Source organism: Pelmatolapia mariae, linkage group LG18 (genome assembly GCF_036321145.2).
Source record: "Pelmatolapia mariae isolate MD_Pm_ZW linkage group LG18, Pm_UMD_F_2, whole genome shotgun sequence".
Taxonomy (NCBI): Eukaryota; Metazoa; Chordata; class Actinopteri; order Cichliformes; family Cichlidae; genus Pelmatolapia; species Pelmatolapia mariae.
The window spans coordinates 7179910-7203814 of NC_086243.1; the positions used below are offsets into that span (position 1 = coordinate 7179910).

Below are 23905 nucleotides of genomic sequence, written 5' to 3' on the forward strand. Positions count from 1 at the left end.
CACTTTTCAGCAGAAGCAAGAAAAACAGGAGGACGTTTGCAAACAGGCTCTTTTTGTCACTGCAAATATCCTGACTTGTCAGAGCAGCAGAAACACAGGTGGAACTAATCACATTAATGATGGCTCTGTTCCACTGAAGTGTCCCAGTAAGTTACTGGCAGCGAGTCAGCGCGCACAATATCAGCGCCCTGGAACTGGCACGCCTGAATGGTTATTAATGTTATTAGTCACACCTGTGCTTCCCCTGCTCTGACATGTCAGAATATTGGCCTACAGAACCCTTCTCACAGTGGGCTCTTTAAAGTGTCACACACAGCCACCGCTGCTAACTTTAATGACAGCTGCCTGCCACTTGGGTGTTCCAGGACTCTGCGGTTGTGCGTGTTGGCTCTCTCGTGGTACACTGGTGTGTCTAAATAGGACAGAGATATTAATTATGTTATTACTTTTACCTGTGCTGCATCTCTCAGGATCAGCCAATATCGTTCGCTATCCTCATGCAGTCATGTAATACCATAAGCTGTATATAAAAGATGGAGGTGGCAGCCATCACATCACCCACTGGTTAGTGAGAATCAGAATCAGAGAGTTTTGCCATTGTCATCTTGGTGTTTTGAACCCAGTGAGGACCGTAGTACCGTAGTAATGGCAGTAAGTCACAAAACAAGCTTAATGTTGTGTACAATAATTCCTGAAACTAGCAACTGATCCCATAAATGATCCAATAAATGACCAAGAGCCATTAGTTTTCCATAGACTTCTATATAGCAAGAAATTTGTTTGCAACCAGAGAAGCTGACCCTGCTGCCAATTAAAAAGAATGCCTTTATTACCTTGGGGTAATAAGATGGGGACTAGGTCTGCAATAACTCATACTCAGTTGCCATCTTCAAAGCAACTTCGGTGCACGCCAATAGTCTGCTATCAATTTGCGACGAATTGGGTTCAGTTGGCAACTATATGCACATTTTGTTGGTGATAATATGATGATTATATACGCAGTAATTCACATTAAATAGAAATTCATTTGTGCATTCACTTGTGCACTTGTGCATTGAAAAAGAAACTCAAAAATTGTTGCTGCAAGGCCGCAGTTACAGCTGCAAAATGATATAAGTCCTCAGAAACCATGCAATATAGAAAACATAGCAATGTAACCAGAATACAATGAGTTGGCAACCAGTTGAGTCTAGTGTCCTAGCGACACATTGCAGATGAGTGGTGATCATGGGTGCAAACTGACTGATTGATTGCAACTTGTTTGCAATCTGTCTACATTTATAAATTAGACAGCAGTTATTTGGAAACAATGGCAATCTGTGTGAGAGTGACTACAGTCTGGCCCAGTCCATCCCCAACTGTTTGGAGACAGGTTGCTGCCCTTCAAACTGCCCTTCAAGCATGTATACTTTTTGAGGTACTTCTTCTTTTCCAGTTTATTGAGTTTTCTCTTCATAGATTTTAAAGATATAGAAACTTTGACTTAATATCCAGAGTTATGTATCTCAAAATTTCAACTTACTTAAGAAATTTGAAATTTTCAGATAGCTGAAATTGACATAATGCCAAAAAATATTTTTCTTTCTTATTTCCTTTCTCTTTTTTTGCCACTGGCAAAACTAAGCTTCCATACTGTTGAATCACTTTATTTAACTTTTTTTGTATTCATAGTTGTTGTTTGCAGCTGTGACAAAATTTCTACATTTTGGGGATAACATAGTAAAGTCTATTTCTCTATATGAACAACAGCATTGGGCCTCACCTTTTAACCTTCTAATTCAGGTGCCACAGGTTCATAAAGCAAGCACCTAGTCTTGCTGTCCAACTTTAGGAACATTTGTCATGCTAGAGAATCAAACTGACATATCTTAGGCATTGAACATTTTTGCACAACAATGAATCACACTGAGGGTAAAACTATTTCTTAACATTCATCAGATTTTTGTGTAAATACGTATGTGCCATGTGTTTTGTCCCAATTCTGTTCTAACAAAGCACTGAGTTTGCACTGCTTTTGCACTGAAAGAATAAATTATGTATAACGACAGTTATCTGTTTGCATAAATTAAATTTGGTTGATTTTTCTTTTCAGCGTGCTGCAGAGGGACACAAAAGAATCTGCTCACAGCTGGCGAAGAAACAGAAAACAAGTCAGAGATCATGCAGAGAGCTCTGAGAGATTCACGCTAAACAAACTGTTAAAGTTGCTTTCTCCTTTAGCTAACTGTCAGTAGTGAAGCTACAGATAGAATGATGTGTCTGTTGGTTTTCCATTATAACTGTAAAAGCAGGATAGTGTAGAACAGGGATAGCCGACTGCCTGCTTTCCATCCAGACATCCACTAATTAGCAGTCTGTCAGGTAGAAGGGAAGAACTCATCAGCACTGTCACCCGCTGAAGCGATGCTTTGGAATGAAAATCCACAGTCTTGGCTCTCTACGGCGTATTGTTGGCCTCTCCCGCTATCGAACATATCTCTGTGTGTTATCTCCTTGCAAGTCTCTTTTAAAGTCACCTTGGTTTGGAGTATAAACATTTAAGTTGTCAACAGCACAGACAATGTTTAGTCAGATAGTAGTGGCATATAAAGCAAAAGAAAACGGGCTAAATTATGCAGCGAGTGAAGGCTGAACAGTGCTTACATTGATTTCTCAAAGTCCCATTTTCACAGAGCTGTTATTTTTGTAGAAAACAGCTGCAGATAATTAAATTAATCAATCTAGGCCTGATTGCATTTTTATGATTAGCGTCTCTCACCTAAACCCAGCTTACATGTTGTCCCTTATTTATATGCACCTGTTCTTTAAACAGCAGCGTGGAGCTGGCCTCCTCACGTGCCATGTTGCACATTTTGTAATCTATAATGAGAAAGAAGTACAAGTAATGTTGCCACAGGAGAGACAAGGGAGCGGCTGATTATGTAATAAAGCCATCATTTGAAGAATTAAAGCACACTATGAAATGGGGCTTTTAATAAGCAATGTGCACAGGCTGTCACTGTGAGAGTGTAGTACGTGAAATAGTGTCTTATCTAAAGCTTCACTGCACGGACATTTTTCTGTCCAGCAGAGCTACCATTCAGATGGCTGCTTTATTTCTTATGGGACAGTCTGTTCTCTCAACCTTTGTTCATCCGCCCAACTTTGACCCAGTAGCGTAGTTTCCTCATTCTCTGCGATATCTGTGGGATAGAGCAATAAGAATCTTGAATTCATTAGGATAGAAAAACTTCCCCTGTTCTAACAAGATTTCGTGAGGAATAATTTTTTTTTTATGCTGTGCCAATGCACTCTTCATGTCACGCTGAAAAGGCCTGCTTCAAGTATAGGAGAGAGGTCATGTCCAAGCAATGCTCGCTGGGGGTTTTTTGCAGTCCATTGTGTGGTTTTACTCAGTTGGTCGTCAGATCAGGTGTACTAGAGGGAACATGACCCTGATAAATAGTTGACTCTCTAGGTCACAGGTGTCAAACTCCAGGCCTCGAGGGCTGGTGTCCTGCAGGTTTTAGATGTGTCCTTGATCCAACACAGCTGATTTAAATGGCTAAATGACCTCCTCAACATGTCTTGAAGTTCTCCAGAAGCCTGGTAATGAACTAATCAGTTGATTCAAGTGTGTTGACCCAGGGTGTTAACTAAAACCTGCAGGACACCGGCCCTCGAGGCCTGGAGTTCGACACCCCTGCTCTAGGTAGTTCACTTACTGAGTCTCACTGAGGAAAAAACGATCACACACACAACTCTGTTTCCTAAAAAGAAAAAATATGAAATGTCATTTATAAATCAGCTAAACCCTATATTTATTAGTATAACTGAAAAAATTGTATTTACTTATTTTTTTTAAATATATGCTAATTTTGAATGCCAGCAGCACAGTTCTAAAACACTGGGGCAGGTGCAATGCTTACAACTGTGTTGCATCAACTCTTCTTTTCACCCACACTCTGCAAACATTTGGGAACCGAGGAGGCCCAGTGCTGGTGTTTCAAAAGCAAAATAACAAACCTCTGCCATTCTTGTTTGATACAGTACCTGAACTCAGCGTAACTTCTCAGGACTTCTCTTGCAGGATTTTTGTTATGTGTTTTGTTTTGTAATGCTCCAAATGTTCTCAGAGGGTGAGAGGTCTGGACTTCAGATAGGCCAGTTTAGCACCCAGTCTCTTTTGGGCTTGTGAAGTGTGTAAAATCTGACTCGGTAAAGAGCTTGTTGAAATAACCAAGACCTTCCCCGAAAAGGTTGAGTCGGTTGCTCAGGTGAGGTATGAGGTTTTAGCTGCACCGCCTCAAAACGCAATATTACAGCAAAGTGTAAAAATGATGGATGTGTGATCCTCGGCCACAGCCCGTCCTAAAAGAGAAAGCTACGTTGTTGTCAGTGCAACAGATTTGGTTGTTGTTTTACTTCTTAATTCTTTAATAGTTTGGATTGAAATCAAACTCTCCATGGAGGTCCACGGATTGGAAGCGGCCGTTGCTGAGAATGTTGGAAAATGTACATCTCTCTGGAGTTACATCTACAGAGGGCATGCACAGGAAAACATGGCCAGAAAGTAATTAAGTTGAGTCATTTACAAAATAATAATGGTGCAAATGTTTTCCTGATCAGTTTATGAAAACATTTGCTCCCCTCTGAAATCTGTTGCATTTGTTCTGATAAAGAAGCATGTTCTTTTGTTTGGGCTTTTAAAACCAATTATAATCCTACAAATATTCTCCATGTTAATTGAACCAGTTTGTATTACACAAGTTTACAGAAACTGGGAAGTTTGTTGTGTTTGCGTGAAACCTTTTGCAGTTTCATGGGGAAGAGTGTCAAGTTTGATGAACGTGATGTTAAAGGTGATGTTACTGAAGGCAGAGTTGGTGTGAAAGGGACTCTTAATGCTTCAGCATACCAAGACATTTCGGACAATTTTGTGTTTCCAACTTTGTGGGAACAGTTTGGGGATGGCCCCATCCTGTGTACAAAGGAAGGTCCATAAAGTCATGCATGAGTGAGTTTGGTGTGGAAGGACTTGACTGGCCTGCAGAAATCGAGTGGAGCCAGGCCTTCTTGTCCAACATTAGCGTGTCTGACCTCACAAATGCACTTCTAGAATGGTCAAAAATTCCCACATTCTCCTTTCTGACATCATATTAAACCCTATGGATTAAGAATGGGATGTCACTCAAGTTCATATAGTTCATAGGAATATGTTTGGCAATACAGTGCAGCTTGACATGAGAATATTGTGATCTGAGCTGTGAAACTATGCTAAACAATCTTGGCAATTTTACGGTCAAGCTACAACTACGACCATTCATGGAGTAACATTACATTCACATGACTGTGCAGCCAGGTAGGGAAACCTCAAGAGTGAAGGCGCAAGCAAGAAATGGGACAAAGCCTTAGCTTGCACCATTTTCCTCTCAGCAAAATGCAGTGGTGCCAGTGAGAGTGAGACTGAAGGCAAACCAGATTCTACACTGCAGGTAATTCCCAATGTGTGAAAAATGCTCCATTAGAGATGAATAATGGAAGGTGGTTGTGGTTAAGTCTGCGTGCGGCGCTCGCAGCCATTGGCTAGTCCCAAGATCAAAGGGAAGTGTCACACCTGAACTCTGGTTCGGTGTAAAAGACACAAGCAGGCTAAAAATACACTTTGTCTAGCTGCACACACTCTTTCACACATCTGATTCCCGCCACCCCACCCCCTCCCTGTTCCTCCCATCATCTCCGGGTGTTTGCTCTATCTTCTTCTTCCATCCACAACATTTACACGTGGGAGAGTACTTGTTAAATAAGAAATACTTCAGTGTGCAAATGTCTCTGTGACCTATATGATAATATCAAGAGGTCATGCGGCTGAGTAGCAGGTGCCACGCTGTCATTGTGGCCGGGGAGAAAGAGCAAGAGACTGCTGTGACTGCTGAGTGCCGCTGCATGCGGAGGCTGCAGAGGAACCATTGGAGAGGCACCGGGGAGAGAGTGCACCATTCAAGTGAATCATCAGGGCCATCAGTGTAATGAGACTAGATCGGTCTTTAACAGAGAAAAAAAAAAAGAAAGAAAGAAAGAAAGAAAGAAAGAAAGAAAGAAAGAAAGAAAGAAAGAAAGAAAGAAAGAAAGAAAGGGGAAAAAGAAGGGCAAGGGGAGGAGAGGGGGGAGAAGGAGAGAGAAGGAGGGCACATGGGGAAAGTAGAAAGAAGGAGGAGAGGGTTAATGGTGAAAGCAGTGGGGTGGAAAAAAGGGAGAAAAGGGAGAGGGAGGCAGACAGAATATAGCATGGGAGGATAAGGGGAAAAGTTGCTGATAGAGGCATAGGCTGTAAATGGATTTAGGGCTATGGCAAAGAGCTGGGGATGCTTGAGGAGAGACGGTAGCTAAGCAAATAAACATTATTGTGTGTGTGTGTGTGTGTGTGTGTGTGTGTGTGTGTGTGTGTGTGTGTGTGTGTGTGTGTGTGTGTGTGTGTGTGTGTGTGTGTGTGTGTGTGTGTGTTTTCGCCACGGCGCTTACATGAAAACATCAGACGCTGAGTAGCACAAAGGAGGCCAACTGCTGGGTGCTTCAACAGTTAGGTACTCAAGCAGTCACACAAAAGGGTAACAAGAAGAAAGGATTAAGAAAACAGAAGCAGTTAGCCAAAGAAAGGGCAATTTACCTTCATTTTCATTTTACCACATCTACTGGAAATATTTATCGGCGAGGACGTCTCTAATGGTAATATGTTGTTCATAGTTGGGCCCTGATATTTAATTAAACTGCCATTTCCATGATTTAGTCCATTAGCTTCTCATTCTCATAACGCCATCAATTCTGTCATTTCCACCACACTGACAACCTGGGCTATTGTTTGCGATCAGAGAAGCTGAACTTCCAAGAGGTCATTACTCATTTCTGGCATTCGTCTCAGCTCCGGAAGAGAAAGCCATAAATTATTTCTCTCACACAAAAATCCCCGTGCCAGAGCTGTGTGTCAATCACTTTCAGAGTCACTCCCGGGGCCCTTCGCATCAGTTCCGTCACGTCCGGCCCAGCAGATCATTTATCAGTGGGCGATCGTCCGTTTGGACGGGTACCCTCTGTTATTACCCTCACGTCCTGGGCCCCCAGCTGAATTACAATTGCAAAGTCGGTGAAGAGCCAGGAAGCTGAAAGGGCTGAGCCAGGGTAACGAGCTCTGGGGTGGGTAATTAATGCTTCCATTTCCCCATTGGTTTCTAGTAGGGAGCAAGGTGGCATCAATCAGAGCGGGATCAGGCCGGAGGGGAAGTGGCGACAGGCTGAAGGCACTGCGGGGAGGATTAAGTCAAAATGTAGAACAGAAAAAAGAGGATGGATGGATGGATGAAGAGGTGGAGAAGAATGAGAAGGGAATAAGAAGGGAAGGCAGGGGCTTCAAGCCTGGCAAAGTCGTTCCTCTTGAGATGGGTCTTCCGCTGGGGCTGGCTATTCTGTCAAAAAGCCTGCAGCTCTGAGTGACACTTCAAACCCATAAAACACACACACACACACACACACTGTAGTTTTGTGCTCTATCAGAATTGTAAAGCAGAAACATCCAGAGTGAAAAAAGAAAGTGCAACCCAAAGCTGCATTTCATACAACTTACTATAAGCGGCATGGTGCCGCAATGTTGTCTCTACCATCTTTCTGTGGGGAGTTTGCATGCTTCGCCTATGTCTGCATCGCTTCTCTGCAGGTACTCTGCTCCAAAGACATGCAGTTAGTGAGGTTAGGCTGGTTGGGGATTCTAACTTGCCCGTAGGTATGAATGTGAGTGTGAATCAGACGCAATCCTCAATTGGATCAGTGGTAGAAAAAAGATGGATGGATGGATGGATGGATTTGGACACTGTACTTGTTAATGATTTATACATGGGAGAGCCACAATTCAAACTCTCAGCAAGTAAAGATTATAGGAGCAAATTATAGCATTTCAACCACTTTACAAGGTCAGTCAATAGGAAAACACAGCAGCAGTAATGGTGCGTCACCTTAACAAATGTAAGAACTGAAGCACCACTGAAATAGCAAGAAGCTAAGAAAAAAAAACCCACTGATACAGTGAAACAGCAGAATCCGCAATTCACTTCTCTTGCCCTGAGGGACGTATAGTCACCACGTATTAAAGGACGTAGTGCAATAATAAAAAAAAGAGAGAGAGAGAGAGAAAAAAGCCAGAAGCCACATGGGAGTAAGTGGAGTGACCGTGGCAGCCACCATTGCTCTTAATGCCAAGTCTTTAGCTGTAGTCTCCCTGACCCTGTCTCTCTTTGCCTGGAAGGCGAGGCCTGGTGCTGTTGACGATAAAACAAACAGACAGGTCCCATTTATACAGTCAGGTGTCATGACAAGGGATAAACAGCCGACCGCTTCGGGCCTCTCGAGGCACAGTCTGCACTAATGGTAGGGGGCTATAATCCTCCTCATCCTCACCATCACCCTCGTCGTCATCATCATCAAGAGCGGCAATAGCGGTGTTGGCAGAAGCTCCTAAGTGCCTGCTGGGAAGCGAACAAGTACTGACTCAGATTGGACAGAACTCAAGGGCTCCACTGTTTACTTTGCCGGGCTGCTTTCATTCATGTCACTGAATTAATCGAGTCAAGAAAAAAAGAAGAAGAAGAAGAAAAGAAATTGCCAAAAACATTGCTAGAGAAAAAAAAACAATAAGAAGAGGGGTTGGAGGGTTGGGGGGCAAAGAAGAAGAAGAAGGAGAAAAAAAAAGAACCGTCTCGAGGAGAGCGAGGCGGCCATGGCAAGCATGCGGCGGGAATGACAAGAGTGTGGCTGTCATCGCAAGGGATGAAAAACAGCACCTCTCAAACGAGGCGAGGCAGCGGCTGCCTCTTGCGCCAGCGAGGGAAAGGGATGCGCAGAGCCCACAAACACAATTATCTTCATGCCAGCTTTGTTGTTTGTCAGAATTGGCATGCATTTAAGGACTTGGGTGTACTGATTATATGACACCCGGAGAGCCTTCGGGGTGGACAAGAGGAAGCCAGCCGGGAGTCATTACCCAAGCCAAATAGACTTCTCATTTGTTTTTTCCATCAGGGTGAAGCATCAACAGGAATAAACAATGGCTGCGAGATACTCAATCACTAAAGGCGTGCACTCTTACAGCGGGTGTTTTTCCTTTTGAAGATCCAATTACTAAGTCCGAGCGTCAAATCATAGGAAATAACGTCTCGTACAGGAGGTGTCTGTGGTGGAGCTCTCCCCTCAGGACTGCGTTCAGATGCGATCTGGTGTCTGGAAGTGAAATCATATATGGCCACCTGACAGATGGCATAATGTGGGCACAGGGGTTATTTTCTGACAGTGTGAAAATCATAGTCCTGGCATCCTTCAATATCGCCAGCTGGTCTTTTTCATAGCATTCAGTCTAATTTAGGCAAAAAAAAAAGAAAAAAAAATCTATTTTCTTAATTTTGTCATGCCTTCCCAGAGTGTCACCGTCTTTTCCTGAGCGTAAAGCTTTGTGAAAATATTCTGAAAGCTGGTACAGATAATAGCAGCTATTCTGAAAATACCTGTTGACAACCCGCAATCTTTGTGCCAGACAGAGATGACTGTCTACAGTGGCACCGCATGCTGCCTGCCTTCTGCTGGTCCAGTGCCAAGGTCACACACAGACAGGGTGGATCAGTACAAACATAGTAAAAAACCACAAGAGACTAGAGGTGTTTCCTCCATACACGACAAGACAGGGCAAAGGGCAGATAGAAACATGCTCCCCGCTAACCACGTTTATGGACCTAAAGCTGTAAACAAAATGGCACACACAAAAAGGATTCGGCATGTTTCCAGTGACCTAGGTCATATGTGGTCAGTAATATATCTATAGATAACCCGCCAATTTGTTAGGTACACTTGTTCAACTGCTCATTTATGTAAATGTCTAATCGGCCAATCACCTTACAGAAACGCAGCGTATTCAGGCACGTAGACGTGATCGAGACGGTCCGCTGAAGTTCAAATCAAGCGTCAGAATTTCAACATTGCATGGCTGTTGGCGCTAGGCAGGCTAGTCTGAGTAATTTAAAAACTGCTGATTTTCCTGCACAGCTATCTCTGGAGTTTACAGAGAATGGTCTAAAAACGTGAAAATATCTAGTGAGCAGCGATTCTCTGGGAGAAAATACCTTGTTGATGCCAGAGGTCAGAGGAGAATGAAGAACGGCCAGACTGCTTCAAGGTGAAGTCAACAATATTTCAAATATCCACTCACTGCACCCAAGGTATGCAGAGGAGCAGCTAAGAATGAGAAACTGAGACTGCAATTCATACAGACTCGCTAAAATTTGACAATACAAGATTGGCAAAACGCCTGATCCTATGAGTCTCATTTTTGAACATTCAGATGGTAGGGTCAGAATTTGGTGAAACAGCATGAAAGCACGGATCTAAACTTATCGATGATTCAGGCTGGTGGTGATGTATTAGTGTGGGGTCCATTTTCTTGGCACATTTTGGGGTCCTTAGGACTTACTGAGCATCATTTAAATGCCACTATGTCCATCCTATGATGATGGTACAGCAGAAGATGTACACGAAGCTCAAATCACCTTAAACTGGTTTCTTGAACATGACAGTGAGTTCACTGTACTCAAGTGGCCTTCACAATCACCAGATCTCAATCCAACGGAGCATCTTTGGGATGTGGTGAGATTGGCATTATGCATGTGCAGCTGACAAATCTGCAGCAACTGTGTGATGCTATCACTTCAATATGGACCAAAGTCTCTGAGGAATGCTTCCAGCATCTTGTTCAATCTGTGCCATGAAGAATTACGACAGCTCTGAAAGGAAACGGGAATCCAGCCCATACAAGCAAGGCGTTCCTAATAAAGTGACCACCAGCATATATTCCACACACTTTCGGACAGTCTCTTTTTAGAGCATTCATTATGTTGCAGTCACGTATACGCACATTAGTCTGCGTGGCCACACTAGCTTCTCTGTAAGTGAGGATTAGACCAAAAAGAAAATCCAAGTGTCTGCATGAACGGGAACGTTTTGTTTAAGGTACCAGTGAGACAGTGAAATATGATCCACAAAGTCCTGTGTGAGTAATAGATTCATGCATTTTGAAGGGTAATGAGCGACGGCAGTTCATAAAGTTGTGATAGTTACAACTGTTTTATACTTTGTCATGTCACTTAGGAGGTAATCTGAAATACAGCATCCACGCTTTAAAGTTTAGGTGCCAAACAAAAGGCCTGGGGGCCAGAATTGGCCTGGCAAAGCAATCTAGTCCCATTTGAATGCACTGTGTATTCACTCCACACTATCAATTGTACACATGGATATACTCTCTTTGTAATCTTACAGTTTAAGAGTCATGGTGAAAGATTTCTTTCATTTACTGAAATACTGAGCAGTATTTCTTTATCGTGTAGAAGAAACTGAGACACACTGTTGAAATCGTACTTCTTTATCCTATATTAAGATATCTTGAGAATTAAATGTATAATTCAACTTCTTTACACTGACAGAAAGAAGAGTTTCACTGGTCTGGCCCACTGAGATTAAAGTAGGCTGTATGTGGCCCGTCATGTAAAATGACTTCGACAACCCTGCTTTAAAAGAACCATATTTGAATTTTTGGATTTCACTAGAGTATCTTTGCTTGATTTACAGTTTTTTTCTTCAATTCTAATTCAAATACATACAATATATTTATTTTATATTCGCCTTCTCTGCAGCACCTTGGTTTATCATCTGTCTGAAAGAAGCCATTTTATTTCCGTGATCCTTTGAGGCTGTGGCGTTGCCTGTGTCTGACATGACCATATAAAGAAATGTGTACCTAGCTGACATCAGCTTGAGACACAAGTAGACAAAACAAACATGGAAACCAATTCAGACTGCCCTAAAGACAACAGATTACTTTTATATACCCTGAGCTCATTATTTGCACATCTGGCCACATCTGTCACACCGACCCTCTGCATGTGCTCCTTCACATCCATGGATCTTCTCTGTGGTCTTCCTCCTGTACCCGTGCCTCATCCATATTCAACATTCTTTCCAGTATATCCTCTCTCCCTCCTCTACACACGTCCAAACCATCTCAGCCTTCCTTCTCTGACTTTGTACCCAAACCCTCTGACAAACTCATTTCTAATCTTGTCCCGGTCCCTCGCAGCAAAAATCATAACATCTTCAGCTCTGCCACATCCAGTTCAGCCTCCTGTCCTTTTGTCAATGCCAAAGTCTCCAAACCATGCATCACAGGAGGTCTCACTAGCACCTTGTAAACCAGCCTCCACCTCCACCCTGCCTGGATTCTCATCTTCACCTCTCTTGTGCACTGTCCATGGCTTAGGATTGTTGACCCCAGTTCTTTAAACTCATCTAATCTCACTACCTCCACTCTTTGCAACATCACCTCTCCACCTGTCTCGCTCTCATTCACACACATGTATTCTGCCTTGTTTCTACTGACTTTCATCCCTCCTTTCTTCAGTGCATACCTCCGCCACTCCTCCACATGTTCCATACTCTCACTAGTCTACAGATCACGGTGTCGTCTGTGAACATCATAATGCGCAGATACTTGCACTTATTTGACTAAAAGATGAAACTCAGGCACAGTGACACTATAAAAACCAAAGTCAGCAATCTAAGATGCTAATTATTACCAGGCATACTACTTACTGAGTTCATGAGATAAGTTAAGAATGTTGATAAGCCTTTTTAAAAGAGCTAATCTGATTTTGTAGATATTTTCTCCTAAAGCAGTTATTGGACAAATTTCAGTTCTCAACTCACGGTGGTCCTTGAAATCATTAAAGTGATTATAATTAACCCAGAGAGCAATCCACTGTTGTTTTTTCACTGCTAATATTCACTGTGTGGCACTGGATAAAGAGCGAGATCATCCAAGGATGCTTCCTGCAGCAACCATGAATTCATTCCGAGCCAAGCTGACATGCTTATCGGATTATTCCAATTTTGGTGAATGTAAAAGAATTTTATTTAAAACACCGACAGCTTTTATCACAAATCTGTAACCCCAAAGAACAAAAGGGTGCCAATATCCCTACATCTTTTTTTCCTTTATATTTATATCATAATGCGAATGTCTTACAATTTCCCCTCCTTTTACACAAAGGTATGACAGAGATTGCGATCAGTGGTCCGGGCGGTGCAATTATTCTTTTCAAATTCACGGTCACGATCTGTAACCATTGTTGGAAACTTGGGTGTCATTCTTTGATTACACCCTAAGGTTACATCTATGGTTTTTCAATTTATTTTTTTTTCTCCACATACTCCTCCAAACTGTTCCTGTTATCCCCGCTTGACAAGACTGCTATAGTAAAACTAGGTAGCTGTAGGCAAATCTCAAAACAGCATACTTCATCCACCATGGCAAAGTGTTTTTTAACAGAGTATTCTTTCTCGTTTGCTGTTTTAGTAAAGAAAAAAAAACAACTTAATGATGATGTCACCAGAGAAAGATTTAATACTGGTAAATATTTTTTTTAACTACATCTGGCTGATTAGGGTACTTCAGTAATATTCTGTTTGGATGCTAGGTTCAAGTACAATTGGTCAATGTTTCCATGTATACACACATACACACACATTCCACTGTGCTTTTGTTTGAATGATATCTCAACAAGCAATTATGGACAAAAACCACAGCCTCTAAAAGCTGGCTATTTTTATCAAGAAAAGCCTTCCTACTTAGATGACAATGCAGTGCACTAGATACTTAATGGCACTGGAGGACCTAGTCTTTATCCACCATTCTGAGTCATATTCAACCAATTTCTGAGAAAAAAAAAATCCATCCTCCAAGTCCTGAAGCCAGCCAGGGAGGACATGTGGGGTTACGGTTTCCTCAAAATTTGAATACAAAGTTTAACACATCTGCTCCATTTTAGCACCTCTCCACAGACGCGTGCGTCGTCACTCTTTCAGTATCTGCTTCTATTGACGCTGCAATTCCCCATCACTTCATTTAACAGGAGCAGCATCGCAGACGAGACTCACTCATTTCCATTTATCGAAATCCCATTTCTATTCCATCTGCTAACTAGTCACCTGTGAAACTAGTTTTTAACCACGGTTTGAAAGTGCGCCGGCTCCGGCTGTCTACCCCATCGCCTTTATTAGTGTTTATTCCGGGCCATAAAAACCGCTGGAGGGGGACACACTGCTAGCGCAGGTCGTTACATTGTAAAACACCATGGCAGGGTGGCACACAACACTGCACGCTGAGAAGCTAAGGGTGTCAGGGAGGAATTAAAGAATAAATTTCCCCTTCCAATTAAAAGGCGCATTTGTGCAACGTGAGCGGAGGAAGGGAACATTATCAATGAGGGGAAGAAAACATACTGTTACAACTCAGGAGGCACAATTACTGAGGCTGGTGGTACACAATTAAATAGTGCTATTTAGACAGCACTACTCCCCACTAATAAACACACAACGTATAGAGGAGACTACACAGATTTTGGATGTACCTCCAAAATCCCCACAGCTGTGGAGGGAAACAGATGACTGAAATGTAAACACAACAAGCGGCAAAACGACTACATCAAAAGGAAAAGGAAGCGATCCCGCTAAACATTTGCATAAATAGGAAATTCTAAGAAATACAATTCACTATCTTGTGACCCAAAGATGGAATTGGCCCTCCCACGAAATAACAAAAGCAAGACTCTTGGAAAAAAAGAGAGAACATCACAGGTTTTATTGAAGAAGGAGATGCGGTTTCTAAGAGTACGATCCAAATGAAATGTATGTAGGGCAAGCACCACACTACTCCCACACTGTATTAAAGCATGTTTGAGTCATCGGGCCTGTCTCTGCAACCCCTCAAATCATACTGTGTGGAGGGCGAGTGGAGCTCACTGGCATTGTTAAAAATGTACAGTATAAAGGCTTGAAGCTAGCAACAAGTCACAGAAGAAATGTGAGTCGCAGTCAATCTGCAGATGAGTCCTTTTTATTATGTGTCAACCCTTTCTGGCATTTCAGAACAGCTAAACATTGGATACTAGAATAAGTTCCTACCCCTTCCCTCATCTCTCCCAACCCTCACCCGGCCCTACGTTATGTTGTTTTCTATAACTACGCCTGATCTTTGTACTGGTGGTGCAACATGAGCACGTCGTCCTGGGAGATCCTGGTCCAGCCCTCGCTGTGGACGTGGTACAGGTTGACCTGCCCTCCGCTGTAGGCGTCGCGGTACGTGGCCTGGTAGATGGCGCGACGGCCAAGCTCGCAGGCCTCCTCCACCGTTAGGTCGTGTCTCACGCCGCTGTCCATCACACCGTAGGCATACATGGAGCCTGACCCCACCGCAAACAAGTCGCCACACACCCGGTTCCCCTCTGAGTCGACGTAGTACAATCCTGAAAAGCAAAAAAAACGAACAGAAAGGACAACAGGCGGGTCAATAGGACAGGAAGGCAAAGAGAAACCGTGTAAAGGGAGTTGTATTTCTCTAGATGTTGAGCTTTGTCAGGAAAACTGAGATGGTGTACATCTAACACCGCAGTGCTCCCACAAACAAACACACACACACACACACACACGCGCGATCTTGGAAACGCTCACGCACGTCATGTCCTCCAGAGAGAGAGAGAATATGAACAGCTGCAACCTCTCCAAGTGAAGTAAGGCTGGCAGATATGAACAGCTGCACCCTCTTCAAGTAAAACGAAGCCGGCCGCGGAACCTGCTGACAAGGCGGGGGCCACATCGCCGTCCCCCCAGGGGCCCTGCTCTGGATCTTATTGATCCCCGCAAACAGGCCAAAAATTAACTATCGACCTGCGCAGGTAACAGCATCTCGCACCTCGCCAGGGAGGGTATAGAACAACAGCGCGCTCACATCCTGTAGACGTCAAACAAGTACAGCGCACTTCTTCCACACATACACACACATTTCTTTAACCTTTACACACTTGAGCATCACATGGAGGCACAAGCTCTGCCTCCACCCCAAACATGTAATCTTATGTGCACCGCACACTCACAATGCTCTGATGGACCTGTGAGGGACAGTTTGCTCCACACCACGCTTCGTGGACACATGCGAGACATTTTGTTCCGCGCTATGACACACTCGCTAGGCCTCATCCCGGAGTGACGTGGAACGGGTGACTAGCACCAGCCTGTGAGCTCGCCCACAGTCAGCCTGCAGATGGTAAAAAGACAGCCTGCGAAAAGGCATGTTTTTTCATACTGCTTTCACAAATTCAAACCTGTGAAAATGATGCACAGACAAACGCAGGAACACATGCATGGAAAATTACCTAATATCCACCGCTATCTCTCATCTCCCACATTAAAAAACACTTCAAAATGCCCTCAGACTGCACACCCTCGCTTGCAGAGATTCGCAGCTAAACTAGTGACAGTCTATTAGGGATAGAGAGCCACTTGCGTTTTGGGAGGGGAGGGGGGGAAATGGGGAGCTTACCATTGCTTTCAACTGGCAAATTGCAGCTTCCTCAGCCTGTCGTTAGCTTGCCATGATAATCATCCAGTGCCTGCCTATGCACGGGGGTAATTTGCCATTCCAAGACCTGCCTGTTCCTCTTGAAAACTGTGAGGGACTCGTTAAAAACATAATGGGCAGGCAGAGAGAGTTGTAAAGGCAGCCTCTTGTGTTGAGTAGCACAGTTGACGGAGGTGGATGAGGACTCTTTAGGAGGTCCAAGTATAGCAGCAGAGCGGCACCCAAAAGACACTTCCCACATCCATTAAAAAAAAAAAAAAAAAAAACCTCACACCTGGGATCTTTGTAGCGCCCAATGCAATCACTTATCACTTAACAGTCTGAAACACATGCAGCCGATGAGGAGTGCTCAGAAAACCAAGGGCGGGGGGGGATGGAAGAGGGAGGTTAAAATTCGCAAGGCACACATTAGAGCGGAAGTGTCGTTTGGATGGTGGAGCTTTGCAGCCAGGAGGGGCTCCTTCTACTCCATCAATCAGCTGACAGGTGCTCGAAGAGCCTTTTTTTTTTTTTTTTTTTAAACAGCAGCCAGTGCAGCTGGATGGAATGACAGTATTTCAGTGTAAGTGAGGATGCATGGGTGGGTAGCCTCAAATAGGTCAGTGTCTGTCATCTGTCCTTCCCCCCCTAGAATTCATGACTGGCTCAGGAGTAAAAAGAGAGCAGCAGTTGTACAGAGGAGAAAAAGCGATTACATCATTCCCTTGGGACCTGCTCGAAACCGACAGCCACATGGGTCTTCTTTGATGAGGACTCGTATCAAACATTGCTCGGCTTTGTCGCCATGACGCTACATTTCAGTGGATCACATGTCAGCTCATTACGAAGCCTTGATGTCTTTAGAGAGAGCACTGGGGGGTGCCACGCAGGGTACAATCACTTTTTCCTCTGTCAAAGCCAAAGCCGCTATCCAGCTATCAAGCATTAACCGTGCCCTGATTATGAGTGTCATAACATGTAATGTTATTACATTGAGCCATATTTGTCAAGCTCCTCAATGTCGCTTTTATTCGATTTAGTCTGCATGGAGCTTAAGACACTTCATCAGGGGAATAAGTGCCTGACATGATTGTAGCTGGTTAATGAGCTTCCCACCTAATCGTGATTGATTTAATTTACATGACATTTACCTCTCCGTTCAATCATTGGCATTGTGGGAACCATGGCAAAGCCCGCATACCTATTGAACTTATACAGGGATCATTATTTCCCCAATTGATTTCCCGGGATTTAACACGTGTCATTTGCGTTTGTTGGCATACCACCGGGCTGTCATTGTTCACAGAGACCTCTTGGCTTTCCAGACAAAGCCACCATCGATCTCAGCACGTGTATGGCCATTACGCATACGACCCAGTTGTCCAGGGCTGAGACCCAACGTCCATCATGCCACCCTGCTCTCACTGGCCTGCAGTCCCAGCCTCATCGATTTCCCATTACTGTGTCACCGTGGCGGCCTCTTTAAGCACACCTTCCTTGATGTACAGCCTCACACTGTGTGGTATTCAAAAGCCACAGCTTAAGGTACTAAAACAGACAGAGCAAAAGAAAGGCTGCAGTGCCACCTAGTGGCTAACCTGGAGAAATGAATATGTTTGTTTTTTTTCTTAAATGATAATTATCCGCACAGCCCAGCTGTAGTATATTTCATTTAAATAATAAACAGCTAACCACTCATGTCCAAACTCATGTTTAAAAAAATAATGAAGAATGAATGAATAATGAAGCCTCTTTGAAATTTGCCTGGGACTAAGGATCTTTGACAACACTGAGAAACAAAACCGATGCATGATTAAGCTGCCAAAATAATCTTTCACATAAAAACAGACCCATTAGCATATGTCAAGAGAGAAAAGCTGATGTGTGTTGAGTAGATTTAAGTGCATTACTCAAAAGCTGAATCACAAACGGCCACAAAGATAGATTATAAACATTTATATTCCATACAAGAATATTGGGGACTTTTTTTTTGAGTAAGACAAAATCAGCATAAATTCACCAGTTCACAATCCCCTCTTTTATATTTTTAAAGTTTAGCTGCTAACCACCTGGACTCTCCTGTTTTGACAGGAGGCTAATTTGGCTACACATTCAGCTCCATCTCCAGAAAGCCTCTTTTCCTGTATTCATACACACTTCAACTTGTGCTCCTTGTTCTGCTTCAGAGATCTACTCCAAGCTGGAAGGCCACTCTTAGGAGAACCAGCAGCAGGCAGACAAGTGTTGGACTCAGTCACTAAGTCCACATTTGGTTTCCAGGCCAGCTGTACTTTGCTGGATGTCATTCCGCTGCTCTTTCTCCAAATTTACCATTTTCAAGAACAATTTTCACAGACTGCATAGTTTTTCATGAGGTCAACTTGATTCCAGATTGCCAGTTTTATCTCCCCATTAGGGGAGATAATGGAGCTCAGGAAGTAGAACAGGTCATCTACTACTTGGAAGGTTGGTAATTCAATCACTGACTGCTCCAGTCTCCATGCCAAAGCATCTGTGGGCAAGACACTGAATCCCAAGCTGCTTCTGATATATTCGTTGTAGATAGAATGTGTGTGAATGTTAGCTAAAATATGTTTATTACTGTACTAATATAGGTTTTCTGTATTACTGTAAGGTCTTTACCTTACACTAGAAAGTGCCTCAAGGCGAATGTTGTTTTGATTTGACACTATACAAATTGTCCTACAATCAGTTCAAGGAAGCACTGCATATCTTGATACTGGTACAGTTTAAAGTAGTACAAATTCTATCTAGATCAGTTTATAACCAGACAAAATGACATGTCCATGTCAGATATAACTGTTGATGTTACCTGGTCCTCTCTTGTCCCAGCCACAGACCATGGTTCCCATACTAAGTCCCATGCCTTTGTACTGGTACACCATGTTAGCAAGCAGCTTGGAGGCGGCTGCCACTGAGATGCGCTCCTTGTTGCGAAGCTCGTAGATGCGACACTGGCGGGCCAGCAGGCGCTCCCAGAAGCTACAGTCTGCAGCTCCTCCAGCCATAGTACCCAGTAGGTAAGGGTTGATCTCAATCACCTTCTTGACCGTCTGTGACGCGATGTAGGAGCCCGCTGTGGCTCGAGAGTCCACTGCAACGATAACTCCATGCTGGAACTGAGAGGGGAAACAGCAGTCAAGAAAGGGTCGGGTACCCCACATTTCCACAAGTTCCTCCCAAAACCATATGTTTAAAGTACTAGATATATAGACTGATATCAGTACATTGATTAAGAAAAGACACAAAGATGGCATTTACCGATGTCAGTGATCGATCGATCTGTTGGGTCAAACAGTTAAAATCAACTGGCACTGGCTCGCTGCCAAATTGTTTAATTTTAAACATTAGCAGTGGCCCAGAACTTTGCAATCAGTGCCCCTCTCTCTTAAACAGCTACACTACTTACCAGTGCATAATACATTTTAATGCTCTCCCCTACATCCACTGCTTTTAACAGAATAGAGTCACTTGCTCTAAATTTAAGTAAAAGATCGCTTGCAGCAGTTCTGCCTAAATGAGGCAAAAAAAGAGCTGCTGCTCTACAGCTGTCAGAGAGGTGAAATATATGGTTCGGCTCTAGCAGAAAGCTGCTGGATAAGAGGAAAGACTTTTGCTCTTCCTTCCAAAATCCTCTATCAGTGAACTGACAGTCACAGAAGCAAGTATAGTAGACAACAGATTTGGCCAGTCAGAGGGAGATGTCTGTGGGGGATGTTTTCATTAAGGGATTAAGGGATAAGGATGGCGTTATTTTTATCTTTTACTTGTATCAACAAATCCCCTGAAGAGACAAAAGCCAGCAGCAGGGATATGGTTCTGTATTTACACTGCTCTACAGCGTTTGACAAACTGAGGGAGAAGACTACAATGGCTGCTTTCAATTGTGATGACAAATCAACAGCAAGGCTCTTTCATGCTGTTTTAAATGTTTTCAATCAGGGGGTTTCTACGGCACAGAGGCAGAATGTATTTATGCATCGCCAATTGTATATGCCAGTTTATAAGCCTGTCAAAGGAATCTTGGTGCTTTAACGAAGGATTGTTAATTACAAATAAATGTATCCTGGGGGACACTGCTTAAATCTTTACAGCACAAAAAAACCCAGCAGCAATCCTTAAACTTTCTAGAAATCAAGATTTATTTTTTTCCCCCTTTTAGATTTTCTACTTTGATCTATGTTCCTACAACATCAAAAAGAACATTTCCCCTTTCTAGAGATTTCTTGGCTTCTTTTCGTGTGCACCCAAGTTTGTTTTTACTGTGCGCATCACAGTCACGACTAATCAAATACACTTTAACGTCTTCTTCCAACAAAACTTCATGTTTGTTTTAACAATAACATTTAGAAAAGCAGGTATGGAGAACTCACAGTTAAAAAGAAGACTCACAGAAAGTGTGACTTTATTTCATTCAACACATTATACGTGCATACATCTGAATACAATTAACAGGAATCTTATTAAAGGACCTTTGTGCTTTTCTCCTTCCTACTGCAACGTCACTGAACATAGTAATGACATAATAGTGAAAGATCATCACATTTTAACTTCTAACATGATGTGATGTAAAGCTATATGGACTTGCAAATTTCATTCATGTATGCATTTATGTATATATATGTATTTTATTAATATTGACAGAAATTTGTTGCAAATTGTGTTAACAAAAAGGTAGCAATGGTGTAATATTCTTTTGATAGTAAATTGTTTTAATTAATACATAGTTGGCCAGTATCAATTAAAAAATTTTTAGACAGGTCAACTACATTTTTATTTTACTATATTTGTCGATATGTGCACGTTCCTCGGAGCAAAATATATAAAACGATACTTGAGATAAGTGAGAAATGGTCTCTCCGTGTACTTTCCCCAACACCTGGGGCTGCTTCTGTTGTTTACAACACGCTACACCGTGTCTAAAAGTTGGGGTTCAAGTTGAAGCGGTGGTAGGCGATTAGTTTGATCAGTTAGATCACTATTTTCATCCATTTTACCTTTTCAGTATATAACTGAAAATATTTCAAGTATATAAAAGGCACGAGTTTCTTTTAAAACCCTTAAAAATGTATACTATCAGCCAAAATATCCTGTATCGGTTAGGCTCTCCTATGGATGCAATACATTTACATACTCAGCACAAATCACTTTGGAAATAACACACGTTTAGGTAGCTCTTTTAAGTTGTAACCATCAAACAGTGTGTACCTTCTGCACTTTTTACGGAAGAACACGCCAGATTTCCTATTATATAAATTCACGTGACTATGTTATTAAAACACCCACATTTTGCTTTTAAATTGACTGAGGAACGTCAACGTAAGCCTACGTAATTCACGATTTCTCTTAAGACTATACATAATAAACATATTAGAGAGATTACTTGTTTTACGTTTACTTAAGTGCACATCACCTATCCCATGTACCATGCACATCTGTCATGAGAAAGCGATTTGTAGCCACGCTAGCATGCTAACATCAGAGACAATTTGTACCGGAAACCTTAGCGTATGATAATGTAAAGTCAAAATTTAGCAAACGTCTAGTTTCGACAGCTATGCAACTGGTGCTACTGGTTTTCTTATACCATATAGCTACAATAACTGGACCGTTAACTTACTTTGAATGCTAAGGTGGTGGTTCCATGCAGAAACTCTATTTTCCTTTCGACGCCATCATCGTCTCCGACACACAGCGGGTTTTTAACGGAAAAACTGAGGCTGTCCCCGGGCGTGCCTTCTAACCCCAGACCTCTCGGTCCGGGTCCACCACCAAAAGCAAAGGACTGGCTACTATCAAACGAAAAATCCGCAGAATCACCGCTCAACACACTAGCAAGAGCCATCTTTGAAAATGTATGATGAACAAGCAACATCCGCCGCGGTAGTTTTTTTATTCTGTCATGGTAACAAAATCAAACAGCGCCCCCTGTGTCTGTGGCGGAGTATTGGTTAAAAAAAAAGTGTGAGGTAAAGGAAATACCTTTTATTACACAGATATTATTATTACTATTATTATTATCATCCATCCATTCACTTCCGCTTATCCTTTTCAGGGTCGCGGGGGGCGCTGGAGCCTATCCCAGCTGTCATAGGGCAAGAGGCGGGGTACACCCTGGACAGGTCCCCAGTCTGTCGCAGGGCTAACACACAGACAACCATTCGCGCTCACATTCACTCCCACATTCACACCTACCAATTAATCAATTAACCTATCCCCACAAACTGCATGTCTTTGGACAGTGGGAGGAAGCCAGAGTACCTGGAGGGAACCCACGCAAACACGGGGAGCACATGCAAACTACCTAAGACCCCGGAAGACCCCAGGAAGATGGTGGAATCGAACTCAGGACCTTCTTGCTGTGCGGCAACAGTGCTAACCACCGTGCCACCGTGCTTGCCCATTAGTAGCTTAGGAGGTAGAGCAGGTCACCCACTGATCAGAAGGTTGGTGGTTCGTTCCCAGGCTCCTCCAGTCTGCATGTCAAGTATCCTTGGGCAAGATACTAACCCCAAGTTACTCTCCGATCCATCTATCAGAGTGTGAATGTGTGTGATTATTTTTATTAAATTTACTTTTCAATGATAAATATAACATCATAATTTCCTCCCACACATAAATGCTTTTGATTATTGAGTATTATTTGAGTTTGTCATTCTTTTTCTTTCCCTTCTTTTCTTTATCTCTGTAATATTCTTCTTTCAAGTCCTCTCTCTTTCTCTGGCTCCATCCTTGTGCTGTGATGTGGAAAAGGTCCACATTGTTCCCCGAGTAGGCATCCCTGTGAGTGGCCCTGAACACTGCTTCTCTTGCCAATGAGATGGCTTCTCCTTTACTCAGGCTCCACCTCAGCTCTCTGTCCAAGACTCCATAAGCATAAGGTGAGCCTGAGCCCACAGAGAAGACATCTCCCTGCAGTCGGGCTCCGTCACTGCACACATATATAAGCTTTGGACCGCTGTTAGGAGAAGTTGTTGCAGTAATGTTTTGGTTACTAAAAACAGCCAAGGAGCTATCATCAGTCATCCAGGGTGAGTCTTCCAAACTTGTTGCACAGTCAGTGGCACCCTCTTGCTTATCCCAACCACACAGTGTAAGGGCAACACACATTTCAGTACCTTTAAAAGGATGGAGCATAGATGAAAGGAGCTTAGCTGTGGCACGTATTGAAAGGCGATGTCCATGCCGTAACTGGTACAGTCTGATCTCTCTAATCAGAATTCGCTCCCACAGCATGCAATCTGCACCACTACCAGAGGATGTGACCACTAGATGAGAGTGAATAGGGGTGATCTTATGAACAGCCGGACAGGCAACAAGCCCCCCGGCACTGGCACGTGTGTCTGCTGCTGCTATTACCCCACCTTGGAAGATGAAACCCAGGGTTGTTGTTCCATGAGCCAAATGGAAAGGCCTCTGGACTGTCAT

General features: G+C 43.1%; 2 protein-coding genes across 2 annotated transcripts; both read right to left on the reverse strand.

Moving 5' to 3' along the window:
• Positions 1 to 14682: 14682 nt before the first annotated feature.
• psmb5 (proteasome 20S subunit beta 5) lies at positions 14683 to 22356 on the reverse strand. The gene is made up of 3 exons (XM_063462331.1): positions 22098 to 22356; positions 19290 to 19596; positions 14683 to 15365 (listed from the first exon to the last, which is right to left on the reverse strand). The coding sequence occupies exons 1-3, from the start codon at positions 22350 to 22352 to the stop codon at positions 15082 to 15084; spliced, it is 846 nt and encodes a 281-aa protein (XP_063318401.1). The 5' UTR covers positions 22353 to 22356; the 3' UTR covers positions 14683 to 15081.
• Positions 22357 to 23116: 760 nt separating this feature from the next.
• Positions 23117 to 23905, reverse strand: psmb11a (proteasome 20S subunit beta 11a). Its single transcript, XM_063462407.1, has one exon. The coding sequence runs from the start codon at positions 23903 to 23905 to the stop codon at positions 23117 to 23119; it is 789 nt and encodes a 262-aa protein (XP_063318477.1).

Excerpts from the sequence above, each read along its gene's own strand:
- psmb5 (XM_063462331.1), bottom strand. The coding sequence starts at position 22,352 with ATGTTGCTTGTTCATCATACATTTTCAAAGATGGCTCTTGCTAGTGTG. Across the intron at positions 19,597-22,097 it reads CCACCACCTTAGCATTCAAA|TTCCAGCATGGAGTTATCGT; the intron begins GTAAGTTAACGG and ends TTCCCCTCTCAG. Across the intron at positions 15,366-19,289 it reads CTGGGACAAGAGAGGACCAG|GATTGTACTACGTCGACTCA; the intron begins GTAACATCAACA and ends TTTGCTTTTCAG.
- psmb11a (XM_063462407.1), bottom strand. The coding sequence starts at position 23,905 with ATGACAGTCCAGAGGCCTTTCCATTTGGCTCATGGAACAACAACCCTG.